At 34.8% G+C, this 25,127-nt stretch overlaps 1 protein-coding gene across 2 annotated transcripts in view; it reads left to right on the plus strand.

Annotated features, from left to right (window-relative positions):
- SHOC2 (SHOC2 leucine rich repeat scaffold protein) overlaps positions 1–25,127 on the plus strand; it is a 92,005-nt gene that overhangs the window by 33,887 nt on the left and 32,991 nt on the right. For both annotated transcript variants that reach the window (XM_021699888.2, XM_021699887.2), the window contains exon 2: positions 8,648–9,592. In XM_021699888.2, coding sequence (XP_021555563.1) covers positions 8,890–9,592 — 703 coding nt within the window. In that variant the 5' untranslated portion in view covers positions 8,648–8,889. The remainder of the gene's footprint in view (positions 1–8,647; positions 9,593–25,127) is intronic.

Below are 25,127 nucleotides of genomic sequence, written 5' to 3' on the forward strand. Positions count from 1 at the left end.
ATTTGTGAACCCCTATTCAGTTTTGAGGATTCAATTGTAGCCTCATCACAATACTTTCCTCCCACCCCTCCTTCATCTCTGTGCTCTCATATTACCTTTCCCAAAGTTTTATAACTTGTCTGTTTCCCTCTCTTTGTAACATCACTGAAGGCAAAGATTTTTTTGTTTGATTGGCTTTTCTATCCCCAGATATAGTTTAGTACCTGACTCATAGGTGCTTGGTGAATGAGTGGGTGATTGGAAGGATGATAAGTTTGTACTAGATGATCTCACAGGCTTTTCTAGTTTCGATATTGATGATATGAAAATGATTGATAATTTCTTTTACCAAGAAAGTATGTGCATTGTTTACCTTTTAATTTTTATTTATGTACTATGTAGCTTTTAATCTAAAACAAGACATGAATATTTTTTATCATGGTGGCTATACGGGTGAACCATATTGGCATAACACTGAGGTAAATAATATTAGATATAATGGATCATGAATAATATTTACATGGCAGGTATTGAAGGTTAACTTGTACACAGTGCATTCAAAGAATATAATCTATTTTCATAGGTCTACTTTGACATGGTGAGAGTTTATTCTTTTTAATAGAGTACCAAACTGTTTTCAAAATTGGAAAACTTTTACAATCCCACTAACAGTGAGTTAGGATTCCGATTTTTCCACATCTTTCTCAATACTTCGTATAATCAGGATACCATATTCTTTTGATTTTGCTTCCTACCACTCTAGCCCATCCTTTGGCCCCAGGAAGAAACCTTTTATACCTTATCTGTAAATTTTGTGGTTGCCTAGGATCAAGGTCTTTGTTACAGATGTCCTGAGTGTAGCCCTGAACTCACTGCCCCCCTTTTTGTATTGTTCATGCTGATCATGGTCTTATGAGCTATCGATATGCTGATAACGTCCACATTTGTTTTTATCTCAGGCCTCTTAGCTCCAGAATTCTCTTCCTCAACCTCTCTGGCCACGTAGAATACATCACCAAGTTTGTTAGTTTTCCTACTAAAGATTTCTTGAATGTATCCACTTTATCTATTGTGTAATATGTTAGTGTAAGATCAAGTCCCACCTAGTTACTGTAATAGTCTTCTAATTGGTTTCCTGCTTCTACTCTTTCCCTTGAAATCCATTCTCTGTACAATACTGTGAGAGAGATTAAAAACATAGATCATGTTACTCTCTTAAAACCATTGAATGGTGTAGAAGAAAATCTATGCTCATTATGGCTACAAAATCCTGCATAATCTTGTTCTTTTCTTAACTACAGTCTGATCTCATATCAGTGAAACATTGGCCTCCATTTAGCTCCTCTATCTCATAATGTTTCTTGCATATCTCAGCCTTTATATCTTATTTTCTCTTTATGGAATGCTTTTTTTATCATTTTTCTACCTGACTGTAAGCACTTTGAGGACAGGAACCATGTCTGTTTTATTTATTCAGCACTTAGCATGATGCCTGGCACACAGAGGGGTTCAATATATATTTTGTTAAATGCTTATATGAGGTAATTGTAGTATTTCTTTTGCTTGAAGTTGTCTTTGGACTGCCATTTAGGAACTGTTTATGTATGTCTTACTAGTATTCATCTTCCATACGTAGATTGTTTATAAAAATGCCTGAGTAAATAAAGTTTCTGTGCATTGCTTCTTTACCATATTGCCAGAACTATGCTCCAGACTAGTCTCTGGCTCCCTACCTCCTAATATAGTTAGAACTCATTTACCTTTTCTTTTTCTTTCGTTCTTTTTGTTTTTCTACAGTAATGTTCACCTTTGATTCTGTAATACATGTCAGTTATATCACTTACGTTTAAATCTTATCAGATGGATTACAAAATAATGAAATTCTCTATTTCCAACAAAGGAACTATTGGAACTGTCCTTTTAATTTGACCCTCAAATTCTAAGAGCAATGGTGTGACATTAGCACAACACTACTTACTGGATATTGGCAGGTTGTACCTCAGACTTATGGTAGCATGTCTGATGACACTGCAGATGTTTTTCTCATTCCATTCCATTTAATTTTTCTTTCTTTTTTTACTAAAAGGTCAGTTTATGTTAGATATGGTGACAAGTAAAACTGGAGTTACTGAGTATTTTGATGTATAATGGCCAAGCTTTTGAACTAATTCTAGTTAAATTATCTTTTAACTTTATCTAGAAGACAGAGGGGAATGTATGCTTAGGGTGTTCTTGATTTACTCACCATTATTTTATGAATGATAATTATATTAACTAAAGTGTATTTAAATATATTTGTACTTAAAGAACTTTTTCTTTCCTGGTAATGTTTATGAAATATATACCTTCCCAAATTGAATGGTATCTGTGAATGGGTATATTTTTTATCTGATACTGAACAAGATTGAGAAAAATCTTTTTCTAGCCAATATGAATTGTTATTCATTTATTTTTTAAAAAATTGTTATTTTCAAAATGTTTTTTTTTCTAAAATGTGGTTTTTAAACTTCCATTTTATTGAAAAAAACTCAGTGTGCTTTTTTATAATTTACATATGGTAGGTTTGTATTGACCATTATATTTTATTGTTTACATTTTTCTTTTGAAATAATTGTAAACTGATAGAATTTTTAAAAATAGTACAGAGAGTTCCCTTGTACTTTTCACTTATTATCTACCAATAACAACATCTTATGTAACTATAGTACAATTATCAAAATCAGGAAATTGACATTGGTACATTACTATTAAGTAAACTACAGTCTGAGATTTTACCAGTTTTTCCAGGCAGTCTTTTTTTGGAGGGGGGTTGTTGATAGTCCTATGAAATTTGAAAACTTATACTGATTCTTTTTTTTTTTTTTTTTAAGATTTATTTATTTATTTGAGAGAGAGAGAGAGCAGGGGGCATAGGAGCAGTGGGAGAGGGAGAATGAGAATCCCAAGCAGGCTCCCTCCTGAACGCAGAGCCCAATGTGGGGCTTGATCCCAAGACCCTGACTGAGATCATGACCTGAGTCGAAACCAAGAGTTGGATGCTCAACTGACTGAGCCACCCAGGCACTCTGAAAACTTGTACAGATTCTTATAACCACCACACAAAGTACACAGCTGTTTCATCAGTTCAAAGAAACTCGCACATGCTACCCCTTTATAGTCATACTCTCACCCAATCCTAAGCCATAGCAACCACTCATTTGCTCTCCATAAGTATAATTTTGTCATTTAAAAATACTATATGAACAGAATCATACAGAATCACATATATTAACTTTTTGATACTTTTTCACTCAGCATAGTGCCCTTGAGATCCATCCCAGTTTTTATGTGCAAGGATAGTTTGTTCCTTTTCCTTTTTATTGTTGAACAGTATTCTATTGTGTGGATGTACCACAGTTTATCAGTTCACCCAATAAAAGGCATTGGGGTAGCTGTTTCCACTTTTGGGGCATTACAAATAAAGCTGCTATGAATGTTTGTATACATATTTTTGTGTCAATCTAAGTTTTCACTTCTCTAGGATAAACACCTATGGGTATAATTTCTGGGTTGTATGTTTATGAGAAATTGCCAAATTTTTTTCCAGAGTGGCTATACCAATATACATTCTCATCAGCAATGAGTGATTGATCCAGTTTCTCCACATTTTCACCAGCACTTGGTATCATCCATATTTTTTATTTTAGCTCTTCTAATAGACATGCAGTTATATTTGCATTTCCCTAACGACTAATGATATTGAACATCTTTACGTGTATGTCTTTAGTGGAGTGTCACTACAAGTCTTTCACCCCTTTTCTAATTGGATTGATTGTTTTCTTACTATTTAAAGGACTTCTTTATATATTTCGGATACATCTTCTTCCAGACTGTAGCTTCTTTTCATTGTCTTCATAGTCCTTTGACTAGAGAGAGAGAACTTTTCTTGGACCTTTTTTTTGGTAGGTACTTACCGGTGTTTTTGGATTATGCGCTTCTCTACTGCCAGGCAGGATATGTAGGAAACAAGAAGAACAACAAAAAAAGAACTCACCAGGGCGCCTGGGTGGCTCAGATGGTTAAGTGTCTGTCTTCGGCTCAGGTCATGATCCCAGGGTCCTGGGATCAAGTCCCGCATCGGGCTCCCTGCTCAGTGGGGAGCCTGCTTCTCCCTCTGCCTCTCTCTGTGTCTCTGATGAATAAATAAAATCTTTAAAAAAAAAAAAAAGAACTCACCAGCAGGTTATCTATCCTTCAGCCAGAGTCCCTAGCCACGGTACCTCCTTTTCTCTACCTTTCAGAATCTTCTGCTAGTTGCTTTATGTATTTTGTCCGAGGTTTTAGGTTATAATTAATGGGAGGAACAGGGTAAAATGGGCTTATTCCATCTTGTTTGGAACCAGAAGTCCTGTTCATTATAATTCAAGATCCAATATTGTACAGCTTTCACATTCACATTTAAGGTAAGACTAAGGAAGATATTTAGTGTATGTGGCCTATTGATGTGTTTTTAAAAAATAATTGTTACATGTGATGATTATCATTGTAGTCTATACCAAGAATAGATTTTGTTAGGCTAGTGCTTTCTCACTTCCATCTCCCCTCCAGTCCTCCTTCCCCTAGATTTTAGGAAATTGTAGCTATTTTAGAAATAGCTAAAAGTAATGTTGAGTGTATTATAAGAACAAGGACATTTTTTTTTTTACTTCTTACATCCAGTTTGCATACAAGATACAGTTCCTGAAAGGAATGATTTGAAATACGAAACAGCGACCTGGAAAACTGTCACCGGAGGGCCAAATTCAGTATGTGGCCTCTTTTGGAAAACTTTTATTGAAACAGAGCCTCATGTAGTCATTTACAGCTGTCTAGCTGTTTTCATGCTAAAGTGATGGAATTGAGCACCTGTAACAGAACTTCTGGCCCACAAAGCATTTAATATATGGCCCTTTACAGGAAAAGTGTGCTGACCCCTGGCTTAGAAGGTATTGAGGCCTAAAGTATTATAATCAGCATCCTCATACAATTATGATTTGGTCTTTGAAATACAGCATGGTACAGTGGAAAGAACATATATGGGCTTAGAGTCAATAGACCTGGTTTTGAATTTTTCCTTACTTACCAGGTATCTGACTATAGTGCCTCAATTTTCTTGTCTATAAATTGGAAGTAGAGGAACTCTTCTACTTAGGAATTTGAAGTTGAGAGTTTTCATAATTTAAAACATAACTAAGTACCTGAGAAAAAATTTTATCAACTAAGACTTCTGTCAACAGATAGAATTGGTAATATTTTGTATCATTTTTGGACAAATGATAAAATGGACTCAAGAAACCAAGTGGAGACACTTTCAATATCTTTCTTGATGTGGTTGTGAAAATTTGAAATAAGATAAAAGTTCATGTCAAGTGCTCTATGTATGGTAGTTATTAGGTGGTAGGGAATAGAGGAATCTTCGGGAGTGATGAAGATCCCAATATAAAAACACCATTGCTAACCTCAGCTTAGTAATTGGTGCAATTTTACGCTTTTTCACTAGATTTTAAGCATTTTTAGAATGGGTACTGTCACTTTCTATTACATAACTGGGTGCAAGAGTCAAATTTTGTGCAAATATAACCGTCTCCCACAATGTTACAAAGGGATTTTTTAAAAAATCTGTTGAATAGTTTATTTCCAAGAAACATGAAAGATTACTCCCAATCCTGTTTTTCTTGTTCAAAAAAGTTTAGTGGTGTCACCTGATTCAGATCTGGATTAGACCCAGAACTTAATTTGAGACTGTCAAGTCATTTGTTAGTTATCTTAGACAACATATATTTTTACTGGATGTGAAAATTTTTTAGTTAATAGTCAAGCCCGATTAGTTAGTTAATTCCTTTCAGTATGGTGATGTCAAAGTCCAAATTCTGTTCTCTGTAACTAGTTATATTTTTATGAACAGTACCTGAACTGTATACCAATAAATCTCATTAGGTACAAGAATTATAGGATGAGTATGTGGGGTCAGTTCAAATCCATCACTCTTGCAGGGAAACTGTAAAATAGTTCAAGTATCTCTAGAATGAGCTTCAAATATATTATGGTATTTATATATTATGGGAAGTCTTTTCAAACTTCAGTGGAAACTAAATTATTAATAACTTGTTTTGTCATTAATACAATTTCTTCCCTGACCCACTCCTTTATCCTCAATTTTCATTTTTATTTTATTTTTTTATGGAACCATTTTTAACATTTATAATAGTATCATGTATATAACATACAAATATTTATGTAGTTCTTTGGTTTTCATTTTATTTTTTTTAAGTAATCTCTACACCCATGGTGGGGCTTGAACTCACCGGCCACCCCCTCAGTTTTCATTTTTAGAATAATATTTAAGAAATACAATAGTAAATATACCAGTGTTCAGATGTTCAGTGTTAAGATTTGGTTATATCCTGTATTTCCAAACTTGATAAGCATTTGCTGAGACATTTCTTATTAAAACAGATGTTTCCTAGATTCCTCTTCCTAAAGATTCCAGTTCAGTGGTTTAGGGTAGAGCCTGGGAATTTATTTTTTTTAAACCAATATCCCAAGTTTATTTTATTTTATTTTTTTATTAGGGAAGTTTGGGAAACCTCAGAATAGGAGATCAAGGATTCCATCTTTAAAAATGCCAATTGTGTGTTTAGAAAAGTGTTATTTTTAACTCATAAAAATGCTTTTAGATCTAATTATTAAGCAGAAGCATTAAAGTTTTGCTAGTATACTTCATGAGAGGCTAGATTTGTTCTTTAATATGTGACATCTTTTTTATACCATCTGCATCTCGCTTGAGATTTAGTACATACATATCTTGCTAAATACAAATTTGATTTTCAGAAACTTGGCATAATGACATTTCTTACATACAAATTGATAAGCAATGTCTGTATTCTGTCATCTGTGTATATATACTCCCATTATTCACTGTTGTATCATTTTAATAAATGTGCTTTCATTTTGGCTCATCAGCATTGCTTTCTCAATCAGTATCTCTGAAGGTTTTCTTAGTCTTTCTCCACTGTAGATCAAAATAATTATTTTCTCTTTTTGAAGGGGTGGTGAGTAGTGGGGAGATAATAACTTTTCTGATGCGCTAGCAAAAATAATCATGTTTATTTAACTGTGGAATCTTATAGGCTGATAAAGTTCAAACTCTAGTCTGGAATTTACAGATCATTAATCTTCTACCCAGCTCCTATTATTACTGCACCCCTGAGACTTTGCTTCATCAAAGTTCCACCTTTTCTCTTTCCTGTGGCAAACTAAGATCATTCTGTATTCTTGGCCTAAGTTACCCTTTCATTGTATCTGCCTGGACTGATTTGCCACCTTGTCTTTACTTGCTTGTACTTCTGTACACAACCTTTCTCAGACATTTTGACTGATGTCAGTTTTCTCAAAAGAGCAATAGCATATGTCATTGTCTGAGGATTTACTATACTATTTTATGTTGTTATATGTGAGTGTTTTGGCTATGTCATTAAACTGTAACCTTGTATAAGGGTAGGGCTCACGTTCTCTGTATAGAAATTCTTAGCAGGATCCTGTGCACTTAGACTATCAAATACTTTTGGTGGTTTCATAAAATTTTAACTTTTTTTAACCCCTTAAGATAATCAGGTTGGATGTTAATCATTTTGTCTTTAATCTTTAAGCCCTACTACCATATAAAGATCAGTTACTTATAAAATTAATAACAGAGTCACAAGATACAAATTATATTTTAAATTTCAAAATGCTTAGGGAGGACTGACTCCTTCACAAAGATTTTACTCATCTTTTCAGCCTTTGTAATTCCTTTTGGTCAGTCATTTTACCAGTGAACTTTTTCTACTTTTTAGAACCCTTAAGAATTCTTATCACCATTCAGTTTCTAGTTTATAGACATAAGTGGAGATTGCTCTTTGTTACTGTTTCCCAAGGTGGTCCCTAGATCTACCTGCATCGGAATCACCTAGAATCTTTATTAAAGTACAGATTCTTAATGTCCTTTTCCCTAAACTATTTGCTGTGCTCCGTACGTGTTTCACTTTGCCATTTTGTTCTTTTGTGAGACTGTTCTTGATTCTATCATTATAGCCTTTGAAATCCTTTCTGTTACCTAAAGCTGTCAGGCAATTAGTTGCAGATAGAGCAGTTTTAGTGTAGTGGTTAGGAACACAGGCTGTGGATATATACATTGGAATCTCAACTCTGTTGCTTTTCCAAGATCACAGGACTAGTTACTTAAAAGTATTTCTGTGCCTTGGTGTCCCTATTTTAAAATAGGGACGACAGTTGATCTCTTGGGCTGTTATGTGTATTAAATTAATATTTGTAAATTTCTTACAGTAATGCTTGTACATAGAAAGCACTCAAACATTAGCTGCTATTATGATTTCTCCCACTTTTTAGTTTTTACAAACTTAGAGTAACTTGTATGCTTACCTTACCTCTTCTTGTTAGATTGTAAAGTTCTTGAAGATAGGGGCCTGCCTTATCAATTTTTATAGTTTTTCAATGAATTTTGCATAGTAGAAAGTGTTCAGTAAGTATTTACTGCATCAAATCATAGAAAAATGGCCAAAGTTTCAGTAAGATTCTTTTTCAGAGCCCATTTACTTAATATAAATTATAATCTAAAGTAATTTAATATTCTTTTTGTATTGTATTTCAGGAATTCTAATGAATCATTGACCAGCACCATTTTACCCGTTGGAACAAGTTATCAGAAATGGGCATAGTGCTTTTAGATCCAACATGTAACAGATGGCCATTACTCCATGGTGATTACTTCTTCAAGCCAACACCTTTTTTGATTGTGTAGGATCTTTGTCTCTTCATCTTTGAATTCCATTTACTGTTGTTGGCAAATAAAACGAAGGAGTTCATGTAGTTTTTGCCCAAGCTTGAGTCATCATGAGTAGTAGTTTAGGAAAAGAAAAAGACTCTAAAGAGAAAGATCCCAAAGTGCCATCAGCCAAGGAAAGAGAAAAAGAGGCAAAAGCCTCTGGAGGTTTTGGGAAAGAGAGCAAAGAAAAAGAACCTAAGACCAAAGGGAAAGATGCCAAAGATGGAAAGAAGGACTCCAGTGCTGCCCAACCAGGGGTGGCTTTTTCAGTTGACAATACGATCAAACGGCCAAATCCAGCACCTGGGACTAGAAAAAAATCTAGCAATGCAGAGGTGATTAAAGAGCTCAACAAATGCCGGGAAGAGAATTCAATGCGTTTGGACTTATCCAAGAGGTCTATACACATATTGCCATCATCAATCAAAGAGTTGACTCAGTTAACAGAACTTTATTTATATAGCAACAAATTGCAGTCCCTCCCAGCAGAGGTGGGCTGTCTAGTAAATCTCATGACACTGGCTCTAAATGAAAACTCACTTACCAGTTTGCCTGACTCTCTTGATAACTTGAAGAAGCTGCGGATGCTTGATTTACGGCATAATAAACTGAGAGAAATTCCTTCAGTGGTGTATAGACTAGATTCTCTCACCACTCTTTACCTTCGCTTTAATCGTATAACTACTGTGGAAAAGGACATCAAAAATCTGTCAAAACTCAGCATGCTTAGCATTCGAGAGAACAAAATCAAACAACTACCTGCTGAAATTGGTAAGAGACCTTGGGTTACTACTATTTGTAGTATTTGTTATGCCAGATAATTTTGTCAAGTGCTTTTCCATATCAGAAAATATCTGATACTTGCGTAAAAACAGCTGGTTTCTACATTTCATCTTCTTTATGTTTTACTTTAATTATTTAATTTTAGCAATTTTAGTGTATGGTTTGAGCTTATGTTATAAACTTAAGAAAGTGAGTTAGAATATAGATGTAGTTGGGCCTGTTTCACATAAACCTATTCTGCTTTCATTTTCACTGGAGAAAAGGTGAATTTGTAGGAATAAAAAAATGTTTCCTGAATTTTTAACTTGTTACCGCCTATTTTAAAAATACTTAAAAAGTATAGTAGATTCATTAAGGCTACATTTTCCAGTTCTTTAACTTTTCCTTCTTTATCTGAAAAATGTGTAAATTCACATGACTCTCCTACATAATTTACTACAAAAGATTGGCATATCAGAGCCTTGTTAAAAAAAAAAAAGCAAAAGAATGGTAGTTTTATAAAAAACAGGAAATATATATATGTGTAAACAACTCTGTAAAAATATTTTTATATTTTAATTAGGGAATATAGTAAACCTTGACTTAGCAGTTTTGAGAAATTGATAAAGGTATTTGTGGGCTCGTTTTATAACATATAAAAAATTGGCATAAAAGTTAATTATGTAATTTTAAGGAAGGTTTTCTTATGAAAGGCAGATATATTCTGAATAAAATAGGTGATTTAAAAATATTGTTGCTTGAGCATTGGTCTTATAGTGGGTGACAAAGGAAACTCGAGGAACTGCAGCTTTGTAGAGAGAGAATATTCTGTAGGTGTGTTTAAAAATTTATTTAGCTTTGAAAAAGATACAGTTTAAGTTTTAGGTATGGTGTTTTTCTACATTTAACTCTCACCAGACACAAAATCTTAATTTAGTTTTGGTTTCATTAAATGTGTTTAGATAATCCATGATAGATTTTCCCAAACTGTACTTTGAAAGTATGTCACTTATGAGATACTAAAATATCCTCAGGAATCTGAATGGAAATACTCCTTTTCATGTCTTCAGATAGAAATGTGGTTGTTGATTGACTTTTGATTTCATACCAGATTCAGTTAAAATTTCACCAGTATATATGGTTCATTCTGAAGTAGAATTACTAAAGAAAAGAGAAATGCTAAATTTTTATATAGAAATATCAAAATATCACATGTTATTTCCTGTTTTTGTTGTTATTATTTTGTGCATGTGTTATCCTCCATCTGAAAAAGTTGGCTTTAATTCATGAGAGTCCTATTTAGGATGTCTTTCCGTAGAGATGTTATCAAATTACCTAGGAATTAAGAACATACATTTCTTATGTAAGAAATTATAGGATTCTTGGGGTGCTTGGGTGGCCTAGTTGGTTAAGCGGTTGCCTTTGGCTCAGGTCATGATCCTGGAGTCCCAGGATCGAGTCCTGCGTCAGGCTTCATGCTCAGCGGAGACTCTGCTTCTCCCTCTGACCCTTCCCTCTCTCATGCTCTCTTTCTCTCTCTCTCTCAAATAAATAAATCTTAAAAAAAAAACTATAGGATTTTATTATTTTTTAAAAATATATTTATTTATTTATTTATTGAGAGAGAGAGCTCGAGATGGGGGAGGGTCAGAGAGAGAAGTAGACTGCCCACTGAGCAGGGAGCCCCATGCAGGATTCGATCCTGGCACTCCAGGATCATGACCTGAGCTGCAGGCAGTTGCTGAAACGATTGAGCCACCCAGGTGCCCTGAAATTACAGGATTTTAAATTTACTTCAGTTTGTTCATAGCATATAGATACAGCATTTTTACTAAAGTGAATGTATTTTTAAAAATTGGCAAATTTTAATTAAATGGTTGTGTCTGCCTAATCTTTTGACCTTTATTCCTAAGTTTGTAATTTTAAAAATAACCTTTGGATTTGTTTGAGTACCTTCCCACAATTAGTGGCATTATTAAAGTTTGTGTTCTTGTAATTTTTGTATTTCTGTAAAAATACTAACTTCATAAATGTTATTTTATTCCAAGCAGGGCATCAGGTAGACAATAAACTGATTTTAAAGATAAAAGTATTTCTTAAAAGGGGTTAAGATTTCTAAGGTTTAACTTAGATGCATGGATTTGGGGCAAACATTGCAGAAGTCTGCATTATCTTTTCCTTATAAAGAACAAGAAAATGTCCAGTAAAGCGACATAATCATAATAATAAAATAGCTATTGTTTGAGCACAGTATGTCATGGTATACTTTGCATATTTTATCTCATTAAGTTTTTACAGTAACCCAAGGACATAGACACTTCTTCCTCCATTGTATTGAAGTAGGAACTGAAAATGTAGAAAGATTAGATAATTTACTAAAAGTCATGCAGCTAAGGGGGGGGCGCCTTGGTGGCCCAGTCATTTAAGTGTCGCCCTTGGCTCAGGTCACAATCCCAGGGTCCCAGGATTGAGCCCCACATTGGGCTCTCTGCTCAGTGGAGAGCCTGCTTCTGTCTCTGCCCCTCCCTCCTGCTCTGCTCTCTCTCTCTCAAAAAATAAAATCTTAAAAAAAAAAAAGTCATGCAGCTAGGAAGTTGAGAGTTAGGATTTTAACCTAGGTCTTAATTGTACTACCCCCACTAGTCTAGAAGAGTAGATCGTACGTACTCTCATAGTTTATGACTTATAGTCTGGCAGGTTCAGGGGATCTGTACTTCTCAAAGAATAAGCTTGGTTATTCTGTCTGTAGCTGCAATTAAAACCCATTGCTTTCGGGGTTTTTTTTTTTTTTTTGGTGTTTTTTGAGGGAGGAGGATGTTAGCTTAATGAAGATATAATTCACATACCATACAGTTCATACATTTAAAGTGTACAGTTAAGGGCGCCTGGGTGGCTCAGTCGTTAAGCGTCTGCCTTCGGCTCAGGTCATGATCCCAGGATTCTGGGATCAAGCCCCGCATCGGGCTCCCTGCTCAGCGGGAAGCCTGCTTCTCCCTCTCCCACTCCCCCTGCTTGTGTTCCCTCTATCGCTGTGTCTCTCTCAAATAAATAAATAAATCTTTAAAAAAAAATAAAGTGTACAGTTCAGTGGGTTTCAGCATATTCAGAGTCGTGCAACCATCACAAACAATCTTAGAACATTTTTTTTTTTTTTAAGATTTTATTTATTTATTTGAGAGAGAGAATGAGAGAGAGAGAGCACATGAGAGGGGGGAGGGTCAGAGGGAGAAGCAGACTCCCTGCCAAGCAGGGAGCCCGACGCGGGACTCGATCCAGGGACTCCAGGATCATGACCTGAGCCGAAGGCAGTCGCTTAACCAACTGAGCCACCCAGGCGCCCCCAATCTTAGAACATTTTTATCCCTCTAAAAAGAAACTCTGTACACTTTAGCAGTTACCCCTTCTCTGTTTTCTTGAAACCCCTTAGCTAGGCAGACACTAGTTTACTTTGTTTCTATAGATTCGCCTCTTCTGGACATTTCATATAAATGGAATCATACAATATGTGGTCTTTGGTGACTGGCTTCTTTCACTTAGCATGTTTTCCAAAATTCCTCCAGGTTGTAGTATATATCAGTACTTCATTCTTTCTTATTGCTGAATAATACTCCATTCTATGAATATACCACATTTTATTTGCCCATTCATCAGTTGAACATTTGGGTTGTTTCCATTTTCTGGCTGTTGCAAATAAAATTACTCTGAACACTTGTATCCAAGTTTTTGTGTGGACATTTGTTTTCATTTCTCTTGGGTTATATACCTAAACATGGAATTACTGAGTCATATGGTAACTCTATGTTTAACCTTTTGAGGAACTTCTAGACTGGTTTCCTAAGTGGCTGCACTTTTTTATGTTCCCACCACAGTGTATGAGGGTTCTGGTTTCTCTACATCCTCAACATCCTTGCTATTGTCTTTTTCATTATAGCTATTCCATGAGTAAGAAGTGGCATTATGTGGTTTTGATCTGTAGTGTTTTGATGACTATAGATTTGTTTTTAATTTTTGAAAGCTATCTTTTATTATAAAGGAAAGACAGAGTTATTTTCTGTGATGCAGATCTTGCTTTACTGCTTTTTTAAACCATCTGAGCCACCCAGGTGCCCTACTGCTTTTTTTAAAAAAGATTTTATTTATTTGAGAGAGAGTACACAAGCAGGGGGAAGGGCGGTGGGAGAGGGAGAAGCAGACTCCCCACTGAGCAGGGAGCCCGATGTGGGGCTCAATCCAGGACCCTGGGATCATGACCTGAGCTGAAGGCAGATGCTTAACCAACTGAGCCATCCAGGTGCCCCGCTTTGCTGCTTTTTTAATTACAAAAAATAAAATCCTGAGCCCTTTGAGAATGTTTACAAATTAAGACCCATGGGCAAAGGTCACGTAAAATGGAAATTTGACATTTTTTACAGTGTTCTATACCTTTTTTTTTGAGGGGGGAGGGGCAGGAGAGCGAGAAAGAGGATCGTGTGTGTGTGTGTGTAAATAAGCTGTTTTAATTAAATTATCCATAGCATTTTTTCCCTGGTATTTTGTTTTTGTTTTTTATTAACATATAATGTGTTAGTTGTTTCAGGGGTACCGGTCTAGGATTCATCAGTCTTACACAATTCACAGCACTCACCATAGTAAATACCCTCCCCAGTGTCCATCACCCAGTCACCCCATCCCTCCCACCCCGCTGCATTCCAGCAACCCTCAGTTTGTTTCCCTTGATTAAGAGTGTCTTATAGTTTGTTTCCCGCTCTGGTTTCATCTTGTTTCATTTTTCCCTCCCTTCCCCTATGATCCTCTGTCTTGTTTCTCAGATTCCTCATATCAGTGAGATCATGTGATACTTGTCTTTATCTGATTGACTTATTTTGCTTAGCATAATACCCTCTAGTTCCATCCATGTTGTTGCAAATGGCAAGATTTCATTTTTTGATGGTTGCATAATATTCCATTGTATGTATATATGTGTATATGTGTGTGTGTGTATACATATATATGTATATGTATATATGTATATATATATGTATATATATGTGTATATATATGTATATATATGTGTATATATATATACACACACACACACACACACACACCACATTTTATTTATCCATTCATCTGTTGATGGACATCTAGGCTCTTTCCATAGTTTGGCTATTGTGGACATTGCTGCTATAAACACTGGGGTGCATGTGCCTCTTCGGATCACTACTTTTTTATCTTTGGGGTAAATACCCAGTAGTGCAATTGCTGGGTTGTAGGGTAACTCTATGAGAAAGAGGATCTTAAGCGTGGGTCTCGATCTCACAACCCTGAGATCATGACCTGAGCCGAAATCAAGAGTCATGCTTAATCGACTGAGCCCCTGAGGCTCCCCAAAAGTGTTACATACCTTTACTGTAGTTTGACTTACTGCAGCAACCCATAACAGGAATTTATAATTCAAAATATATGCTAATTATCATTTTGTTAAACTTCTCTCTATATATATTAGATTTACATTATTATAGATATATATTAGGTTTATATTATGCATATTAAATGCTTATTTTCTTGTCATATGAGTACACCACTTTCAGTCATGCCATCTAGCAATATATTTGGAGGAATATGAAAAATTATAAGTTCTTGAAATATAGCCTACTGTTTAGTTTAAATAATATATTTGGAATTTAGCCATTACACAAGCTGCGTTGCTTTCTAGGGAACTATATTAAAATCAGAACATCTATCTGTTTCAGCATTAATGGCATCTTTATTAATGCTGTGTGATTTCATACCAGTGGTACATATTCACATGGGTGAACACTGGCAGAAAACAGTAAAAGAATACTAAACAGAAAGTAAATGTAACCATATGAGGAGCCAGAGATAATACACCAGAATAGCCAAGAAAACTTCATTTGGTTATATTCATTTACCTTTTTGTGTGATAAGGCATGGACGCATAAAGTAAATGTCCTGTCTTTTTGTGTTTAGTAGTAGGTGGAACTCCTAGTCATTGCTTTCTTTTACAGGTCAGTGTTCTATCCTTCCTCCCATACCTTCTTTTACCATTTTTTTTTATTTGGTTCTTTTTTTAAGATTTTATTTATTTATTTGACAGAGAGAGACACAGCAAGAGAGGGAACACAAGCAGGGGAAGTGGAAGAGGGAGAAGCAGGCTCCCCGCTGAGCAGGGAGCCCGATGCGGGACTCGATCCCAGAACCCTGGGATCATGACCTGAGCCGAAGGCAGACGCTTAACGACTGAGCCACCCAGGAATCTTGAAAGGGACTCTTCATTGTACACAAATACTGGTTCTGTTGGGTTTTATGTTAAAGATATGCTTTTGTAAAATTTTTTTTTTTTGCTTGGGTGGATTAGAGTTAGAGCCATCAGATAGTCAGTTTGAATAATTAGTTGAGGGAATTTGGACAATGAAGTTTTAAAAGTGTTATTCTTCTAAGGAAGGAAATGGTTGCTCTTTGAAAAAACTCCATCTTTATCTCTTTCCAATATTCCTACAGTTTTCCTTAGTTTATTATTTATTTATACATGAACCCTTTTTTATTCTTTATAAAAACAGCTCAGTTTATTCCTACGTTGTATAATCAATAAAATGCTACATCATTTATATATAATATACAATTTCATGTGAATTTGTCAAAATAACCCTTTTTGCTTATGAGAATGACCTGATATGTTAAAATACATGCTTTTTTGGGAACCCATATCATTTTTACCCCATTTTAAAGAAACAACTCTTACAGCACTCATATCTATAAGAAATTAGAATCAGCAAAAATTTTTTACCCATTTGACACAGTAACAGTTACTGAAAACAGAATTCCTACTATACTGAAGTACTGCTGTGTTATATTCTGTAAGTTAAGTGATATAATCAACATAAAAATATATCATCAATATCTATATAAAAATACTAAGGACAGAACCAGCAATTTTTTAAAAGTTGAAGAACCTTAGAGATTTTAATTCCCTATTTAATTTTCTGTGAATTTTTGTAGATAATAAATGGTAGGTTTTCAATAAATGGGGCTTGAAGGGAATTTAATGAAGCCCAATACTATTACCCATTTTTCAGTATTACTCAAATTTTAACCCTTAGTCCCTAAAATTCTTGAAATTCTCCCAGGACTGCCAGGAGTGATAAAATTGCTTTCATGGTCCGGGTAACATTATTTAATGGATCTCACTTGAGTGTTTTGTACAAGTGCCAATGAGGAACTTAGTTTGGCAGGAAAAAGAAATCAGGAAAGGGAATTCATGGTTGTTAATAAATAACGCCTTTTGATTGGGACTCCTCAAGAGATTCTAGAGACTTGGAAATGAACTATTAGTTTATTGTCATTAGATTATCAGGTGTTTCACTGAACAACAAAAACGTATACAAGTTGTTATTGCTAAAGGAGGCAATAAGAGAACAGAAAATAATACTTAAGCCATCTTAGAAGGGTTTGATAGGATCAGAGAGAGGATACAATTGACTTTCCACCCTGCTGAGGTATAGGGAATTGTATTCTAATGACAGCAGGCTACCCGTTCAAAGGAATATAGACACTCTTGTCCATGTTGCCTAGTTGGAGATGCCCTTGATTAGAAGAGCTACTGAAATCTTCTTTGCAATGAAAGGGAAAATTAAGCCTATAAGACAGATTTAAGTAATGTAATGTAGAAATTCTGATGTAAGTTCCTAAATCTGTGCAAGCTTGTGGTATTTCCAGCTTTTGTTAATTACGTGGTTTTACAAATTAGTAAGATTTGATGTGATTTTTTTATACAGCTAATCTCTATTTGAAAATATTCCTGTAAGTTCAGGAACAAGAGTTGAAATTTTTTTTAAGATTTATTTGAGAGAGAGAGAGAGAGAGTGGTGGGAGGGACAGAGGAAGGGGGGGGAAGACAGAATCTTAAGGCAGGTTCCATGCCCAACCCAACACGGAGCCCCACTTGGGGCTGTCTCATGACCCTGAGATCATGACCTGAGCCGAAACCAAGAGTTGGTTGCTTAACCAGCTGCACCACCCAGGCACCCCAAAGATGCTTATATTTTAAAAACAATTATTGTTCCTAGGGGCACCTGGGTGGTGCAGTTGGTTAGGCGACGGACTCTTGTTTTCAGCTCAGATCATGATCTCAAGGTCATGAGATGCCCCAAGTTGGGCTCCATGCTGGGTGTGGAGCCTGCTTAAGATTCTTTCTCTCCATCTGTCCTTCCCTCCCTCTAAAAAAAAATAAATAACATATAAAATAAAATATAAGCATCTTTGATATGACTCAAAAGGGAAGGTCATATGACTTCACAGGGTAGGTCACAACTTATGAAACCTAATTGTTTACCAATATTTGAGTGCCTACTATATACATTTTAATAGGGTCTTTTTGTATTTTGCTAGATTTAATTTAACCCGTACTAAAATTTTGTTAAGGAATTTGTATCTATATTCATCATGGCTATTGATCTGTAATTCTTTCTCTCGCTTTTTTTTTTTTAAATAATGGTTTGCTGTAAGAGTAATGTTGGCTTCATATCATAGAATGAGTTGGGAAGTGTTCCTCTTTTATGTTCTAGAGAGTTTGTGTAGAATTAGTATTATTTCCTCAAATGTTTAGAAGAATTTATCAGTTATACAATCTGAGACAGATGTTTTCTTTGTAGGAAGGTTTTTAATTACTGATCTAATTTAATTTAGTTAATAGATACAAAGTTACCTGAGTTTTCTACTTTTCATTTGAATTTTGGTAGTTTGAATCTGTCAAAGCATTTGTCTATTTTGTATAATTTGTTGAATTTTTGGCATAAAGTTCATAATAGTTCTATATTATTCTTTTAATGTCATCAGTATAATTTGTAATCATGTCTCTCTTTCATTCCTCATATTGGTAATATGGTCTTTCTTTGATCAGTCTGGCTAGAGATACATAAATTTTATTGGTCTTTTAAAAAAAACCCTGCTTTTGGTTTTATTTTTTGGTTCTGTTATCTTTGGTTTTTTTTTTTTTTTATCTTTTTTGTTTGTTTTCTGCTCCTTATTTAGTTTTTTCTTTAGATTTAATATATTCTTCTTTGTGTACTTTATTAGATTGATTTCAGACCTTTCTTTCCATTATATAAGCATTTCATTATAAATCTCCCAAGTACTATATTAGCAGCAGCATGCAAATTTTGATGTTGTATTTTCATTAATGTCTAGTTTAAAATATTTTCTAAATATCTCTTATTCTCCTGTAACCCATGGATTATTTAGAAGTGAATTGTTCAATTTTCAAGCATTCAGGAGATGTTTTCCAATATTTTTGTTACTGATTTATAAAATATGGCCTGTCTTACCAAATGTTCTATATGCAGTTGAAAAGAATATGCATTGTGTTGGTTTTTTTTGGAGCAAGGTCACATTAGTTGATATTATTCCTTCATTCTATACCACTATCAATTTTCTGTCCACTGTTTTTTCAATTAGTGAAAAAATAAGTGTTGAAGTAGCCAACCATACTAATAGATTTTTCTCCCAGTAGTGCTATTAATTTTTGCTGCTTATATTTTGAAACTGTTATTACTTGTAGATATACCTAGGATTTTTTTTTTTTTTCCCCAGTGAGGTTACTTGTATCATTAAGAAATATCTGTCTGTATTTCTGGTAACATTCCTGGTAATTTTTTTTTTTTTTATGAATCCTATTTTATCTGATATTAATATAGCCACTCCAGGTTGCTTGTTAATTGGTACTTATATATCTTTTGCCATTCTTTTACCTTTTTGTGTCTTTACATTTAAAATGGTTTCTTACAGACAGCATATAGATCTTGTGGTTTTTAATTCTGGCAGTTTTTTAAATTTTTTTAATTAAAAATTTAGGTAGTTAACATATAGTGCAATATTGGTTTCTGGAGTATAATTCAGTGATTCATCACTTACTTACAACACCCAATGTTCATCATAACATATGCCCTTCCTAATTCCTATTCCCCATCTAGTCCATCCTGCACCCACCTCCCTCCGTCAACCCTCAGTTTGTTCTCTCTTGTTAAGAGGTTCTTATGGCTTGTTTCCCTCTCTCCTTTTTTTCTTTTCCCCTCAGTTTGTTCTCTCTTGTTAAGAGCTTCTTATGGCTTATTTCCCTGTCTCCTTTTTTTCTTTTCAAAAAGAGATATGTTTATCTCTTTTCTTTCTTAAATTCCACATATGAGTGAGATCATATTAATCCTGGAAGTTTTTGTCTTACTTGAAGGGTTTAGACCATTTACATTTAATATAGTTGCCAACATGATTGCATTAAATCAACTATTTTCTATTTGTGCCATATGTTATTCTTTCTTCCCCCTCATTTCATGCCTTCTTTTAGATTGACTATTTTTATAAATTTCATTTTTCTCAATTGTTGGCATATTAGTTATATATGTCTTTGTTACTTTGGTATCTGCTCTAGTATTTACAGTACATATCATAACAGTCTACATTCAAATAATATTATACCAATTCTCATATATCCTAAGAACATCACATAGAACACTTTTACTTCTTCCATCCTTTGTGCAATTATTGTCATGCCTTTTTATTCATATATTATAAATCCCATAATAATGCATTGCTATTATTCTTGTTTTAAATTTTATCCTTTTTAAGCTTTTCACTTTGAACAAATTTTATATTTACAGAAAAGTTGTAAAACCAGTACACGGGGTTCTTATTACTCCTTACTCAGCTTCCTCTGTTATTAACATTCTACATAACCATTACACAGTGATCAAAACCAAGAAATTTACATTGGTACAGTACTATAAACTACAAATTTTATTTAGATTTCACCAGTTTTTCCACTAATGTCCTTTTTCTGTTCCAGAATCCTACATTACATTTAATAGTCATATGTCTGTAGTCTTCTCCAACCTGTGGGAAGATTTTTGAAAGTCTTTCCCTTTCTTTCATGACCTTGATACTTTTGAGGAGTACTGCTCAGGTATTATGTAATCACTCATTTTTTGTTTATGTTTATTTTCTCATGACTAGTTTGACATTATGTGTTTGGCAAGAATGCCACTGAGGTGACTATGGTGCTTTTCCCAGTGAATCATATCAAGAGATATATGATGTTGATATATCTCATTGCTGGTGATTTTGACCTTGGTTATGGTGATTTTTACTGTGCTGCTCTACTTTAAAGTTAGTAGTTTTTTCTTCTTAATAATTAAGCTAAGGAGTGCTGGTTTTTAGTCTATGCCAATATCTTGTTTTTCCTTTATCTTTTGCTCCCTGATTTTGACATTCATTGGTGGATCTTGATCTTCCCTAAAACAATTATTACTGTATTCTAATGATGATTTTTAAAAATTTCCCTCATTTCTTTTGCATTAATTGATATTCTTCTATAATGAAAAGCTGTCCTTTCTCTCTCTCATATATTTATTTATTCCATTACTTAAATTATATCAGTCTGGACTCATTCTATTCTGTGGGTTCCAGTCCAATATGATTTTTATTATTTTATTGCCCAGCTTGTTCCACCTTTAGTTATTGTGGACTCTTTTAGGTTGGTTCCTGTGCCTTTTGTCATGCCATCATCCTTCTTGGTTATCTTTTAAAGAGATTAAAAAATGCAAGACAAACAGAAAAACCTCTTTCATAGTTACCTCCATGAATTTACCATTTCTAGTACTTTCATTCTTTGTGTAGATCTGAATTTCTACTGGTTTTCTTTTTTCCCAAAGAACTTCCTTTAATATATATTGTAGTGCAGGTATGCTCCTAATGAATTCTGCAGGCTTTTGTTTGTTTCAAAGCCATTTGCTTTTATTTTTGAAAGCTGTTTTTCTTGGTATAGAATTCTAGTTTGACAGCTTTCCTTTTCTCTTTTCCCCCTTTTTTCTGTATTTTATACTTCTCTCTCCTATCTCTCTGGGTTTTATTTTTCCTGGCTTGCCTAGTTTTGGGCAACAGTTTTGCTGATATTCTTTTCTTTGTTTCTGTGTTTTGGTCTTTTTCTCTGTATATTTAAAAAATGTTTTTCTTTGTCCCTGGTTTCCAGCAATTTGTTTACAATGTGCCTCTATTTGGTGTTTTTCATGTTGCTTCTGCTTGTGGAGTTTATGAGCTTCTTGGATCTGTGGGTTTGTGGTTTTCATCAAAGTTGGAAAGATTTAGGCCATTATTTCTTGAAATTTTCTTGATTTTTGGCGCCTTCTTTGCTTTTTTTATTCTGTGGATTTCTAACTACATGTATAGTAGATCTCTGTGTTACCTTTCAGGTCATTGATAGTCTGTTCGTTTTTTGTGTGTGTTTTAGATTGTTTCTATTGCTATTTTTTATTGCTATATATAATTTCTTTTTCAGTGTCTAAATCTATTGTTAATCCATGCAAATGAAATTTTAATTTGAAATATATTTTTCTGAGATTTAGTCTTGATATATGGTCTTTATTTTTATAGTATGGCCCTTTTAGGATTTTGTTTTCTGATCCTTCTAACTTGGCAGGACTGAAATTCCAAAAACTTATCCACTACAGATGGCAGCTGTCAAAATCTCTGTTTGGCTCTTTTGCCTTCTAGCTGTTGTTTTTCCCCTGGGCTCCTTGCAGTCTTCTCTTCCATAGTTGTACTTTTGGAGTCAGTCAAAAATTTGAGGGGTATGTATATGCAGATTTTGGGACTCCACTCTTTGTCTTTTGTGGTTTCCTTCTTTCCAGGATATCCAACTTTGAATTCCAGCCACTGTCATAGACCCTAGACCTTGTCCTCTGGCTTCTCAGCCCAGTAGGACTGTGGCTTTCTACTTGAGATTTATTTTCTGCTGCCAGATTTGTGAGTAACTTCATGGTAAAAAGCCTTAACAAATGTGGATCTTACTGAGTGTAATTTTTTTATATAACTTATCTACTGTTCATAAGAAATTACTCTGAAACATAGCTCTGAAAAGAACACTCATTTACTACTGTCTTACAGTTTCTTTGTTCAGAATCAGGCATAGCTGGGGGGTGGGGGGATGGGTTAGCCTGGTGATGGGTATTGAAGCGGGCACGTATTGAATGGAGCACTGGGTGTTATATGCAAACAGTGAATCATGGAATACTACATCAAAAACTAATGATGTAATGTATGGTGATTAACATAATAAAATTAAAAAAAAAAAGAATCAGGCATAGCTTAACTGGATCTTCTGATTCAGGGTTTCCTCCCAAGATCTCTCACTCAAGGTGGTAGCCAGGGCTGGGGTGTCATCTGAGGGCGTGTCTGGAAAAGGCTCCACATCTGAGCCCATATGATTGTTTTCAGGATTCAGTTGCTTGCAGGTTGTTGGACTAAGGGCTTCAGCTTCTTGCTGGCTGTTGGCTGGAAACTGTCCTCAGTTCTTTGCCACATGGATCTCTCCAGCATGGCAGCTTGCTTTATCAAAGGTGCAAGCTGAGAAGGCAATAGAAAGAGTGGTAGCAAGATGAGAGCACAGTCTTTTTTAACCTAGTCACAGATGTGACGTCTCATCACTGTTATTATATTCTCTTCATTGGAAACATGTCACTGAGTTCAGTGCACACTCAAGGGAGGGTTAATTATGCAGTGTATACAATTATACATGGGACAGGGTCATTGGGGCCATCTTAAAAGTCTGCCTACCACAGTCCCCTTTTTGCAAGAGTTGAATTTGTTCTAGTTTCTGCTTTGAGTCTCTCTGCATGCTTTTGTATAGTGTTTTTAAAAGAATTTATTCAGGACTCCACAATTACCATTAGCCAGAAGACCAGTATTTGACTCTTTGGATATTAACCCCAACTCCCTCTTTGGGACAGAAATGTTCTATCATGACAACATTTTCTTTAGACCTGTATATTATTTTTTCCCTAATTAACCAAAAATTGTTACCTGTATATCTCACTGATATCTCACATTCAGCCTGATCAAAATATAACTCCTCACCAAACACTTCTCTTCCTTTTGGATTCTGTTTCTCTCTTTTAATTGCATCATTATCTTCTCTGTCAACTCAGGTTCAAGATCTTGGAATCAGGATCTTTTTTCCCCTGTTCTAGATCGTGTCAAAGTGTGGCCTAATTACCAGACAGGTTGCTGGCTGACCAATTTTTTTTTGTCACGAGTTTGTCACAAGTTAACACAAATTGAAAGTAAGCATTTAGAATCTTGTACAACAATTTGACATTGCTGGAACATCCAAGAATGCAATTTTGTATTTTACAGAATATTGGTCTACAACCACCTGTGAAAAAAACAAAACCCCTTCATCATGTATAACTTACCACATTCCTATTGCTATTTCCATGTCTCTTAGTTGCTCGTGTAGTGGGCCTGTTCATTCAACTGCTTTTGATTATTCATTGTAGGCCCTCATATTATTTTATGCGAGCTAACTGCAATAGCTTCCTATTAGACTGCTTCCTAATTCTGCCTTCTCCAATCCATTCTTTCAAATCTATGAGAAAATAGACTTTTTAGAACAACATTCTGATTATCATACTTGTTCAGAAACTTTAGATTGTACTTTATTACCAGATCTCTTTTCTTCTTTTCCTTTCTCCCCCTGCCATGTCCTGTGTTTCAGTTCACATATGCACATGGTTCCTCCTTGCTGCTCCATACACTCTTACTTCTAACTATCTTTCCTTGCTTTACTTTTGTTTACAGCGGTTATCACTTTATTTCCTTATTTTCTGATGCTTCCTTCGGTGCATACTAGAATGTAAGCTCCTTGAGAATAGACTGGTTTGTTCACTGCTTAATTTCCAGTAGGTACACAAGAAATTTTTATTGAGTGATTAAGTGAATGAGATGGTCACCCTAAAGATAAAGAACTTTGACAATGAAAGACCTTGAAGATCTAAAAGAATGGCTTTTTAATGGTGAAATTTCATAAGCAGAGCCCTCTCTGGCTTCCATCAAATCACATGTTGTCTCCTACTAATTTTAAATTTCATGAGAACAGGTACTTAGTGTTTTGTAGTTTCTTTGTATCTTTCATGCTTAGCAGTGTGCCTGGTAAAGAAAACATGAACGTAGGAATTTGTTTCAGACTGATTGAATTTAATGCTCTTAGAGTAATAGTTTATCTTCTTTTATGTTTTAGGGACATAGTATATTCACATGTTTGTATAATAATGTTCCTTTGTTACTGGTTAAACCCCACACATTTAGTTTGTCACTTATTTAATAAAATATTTGTTAAGCTACTCTGAACAAAACCACGTATAAAATATATATATATTTTTTTAAGATTTTATTTATTTATTTGACAGAGGGAGACAGTGAGAGAGGGAACACAAGCAGGGGGAGTGGGAGAGGGAGAAGCAGGCTTCCCGCTGAGCAGGGAGCCCGATGCGGGGCTCGATCCCAGGACCCTGGGATCACGACCTGAGCCGAAGGGAGACGCTTAACGACTGAGCCACCCAGGCGTCCCCACGTATAAAATATTTTTAACAATTACTAAAAGTCAAAGATCTTTTTAAATTAAGATGTGAAAAAAGTGGAAACTTAGAAAAGTTCCAAATAATCTCAGGAATTTGGTATTTAAATGCATTTTAATAACTTGCAATCTCCAAAAGGGGAAAAT

This window comes from Neomonachus schauinslandi, chromosome 6, assembly GCF_002201575.2.
Source record: "Neomonachus schauinslandi chromosome 6, ASM220157v2, whole genome shotgun sequence".
Taxonomy (NCBI): Eukaryota; Metazoa; Chordata; class Mammalia; order Carnivora; family Phocidae; genus Neomonachus; species Neomonachus schauinslandi.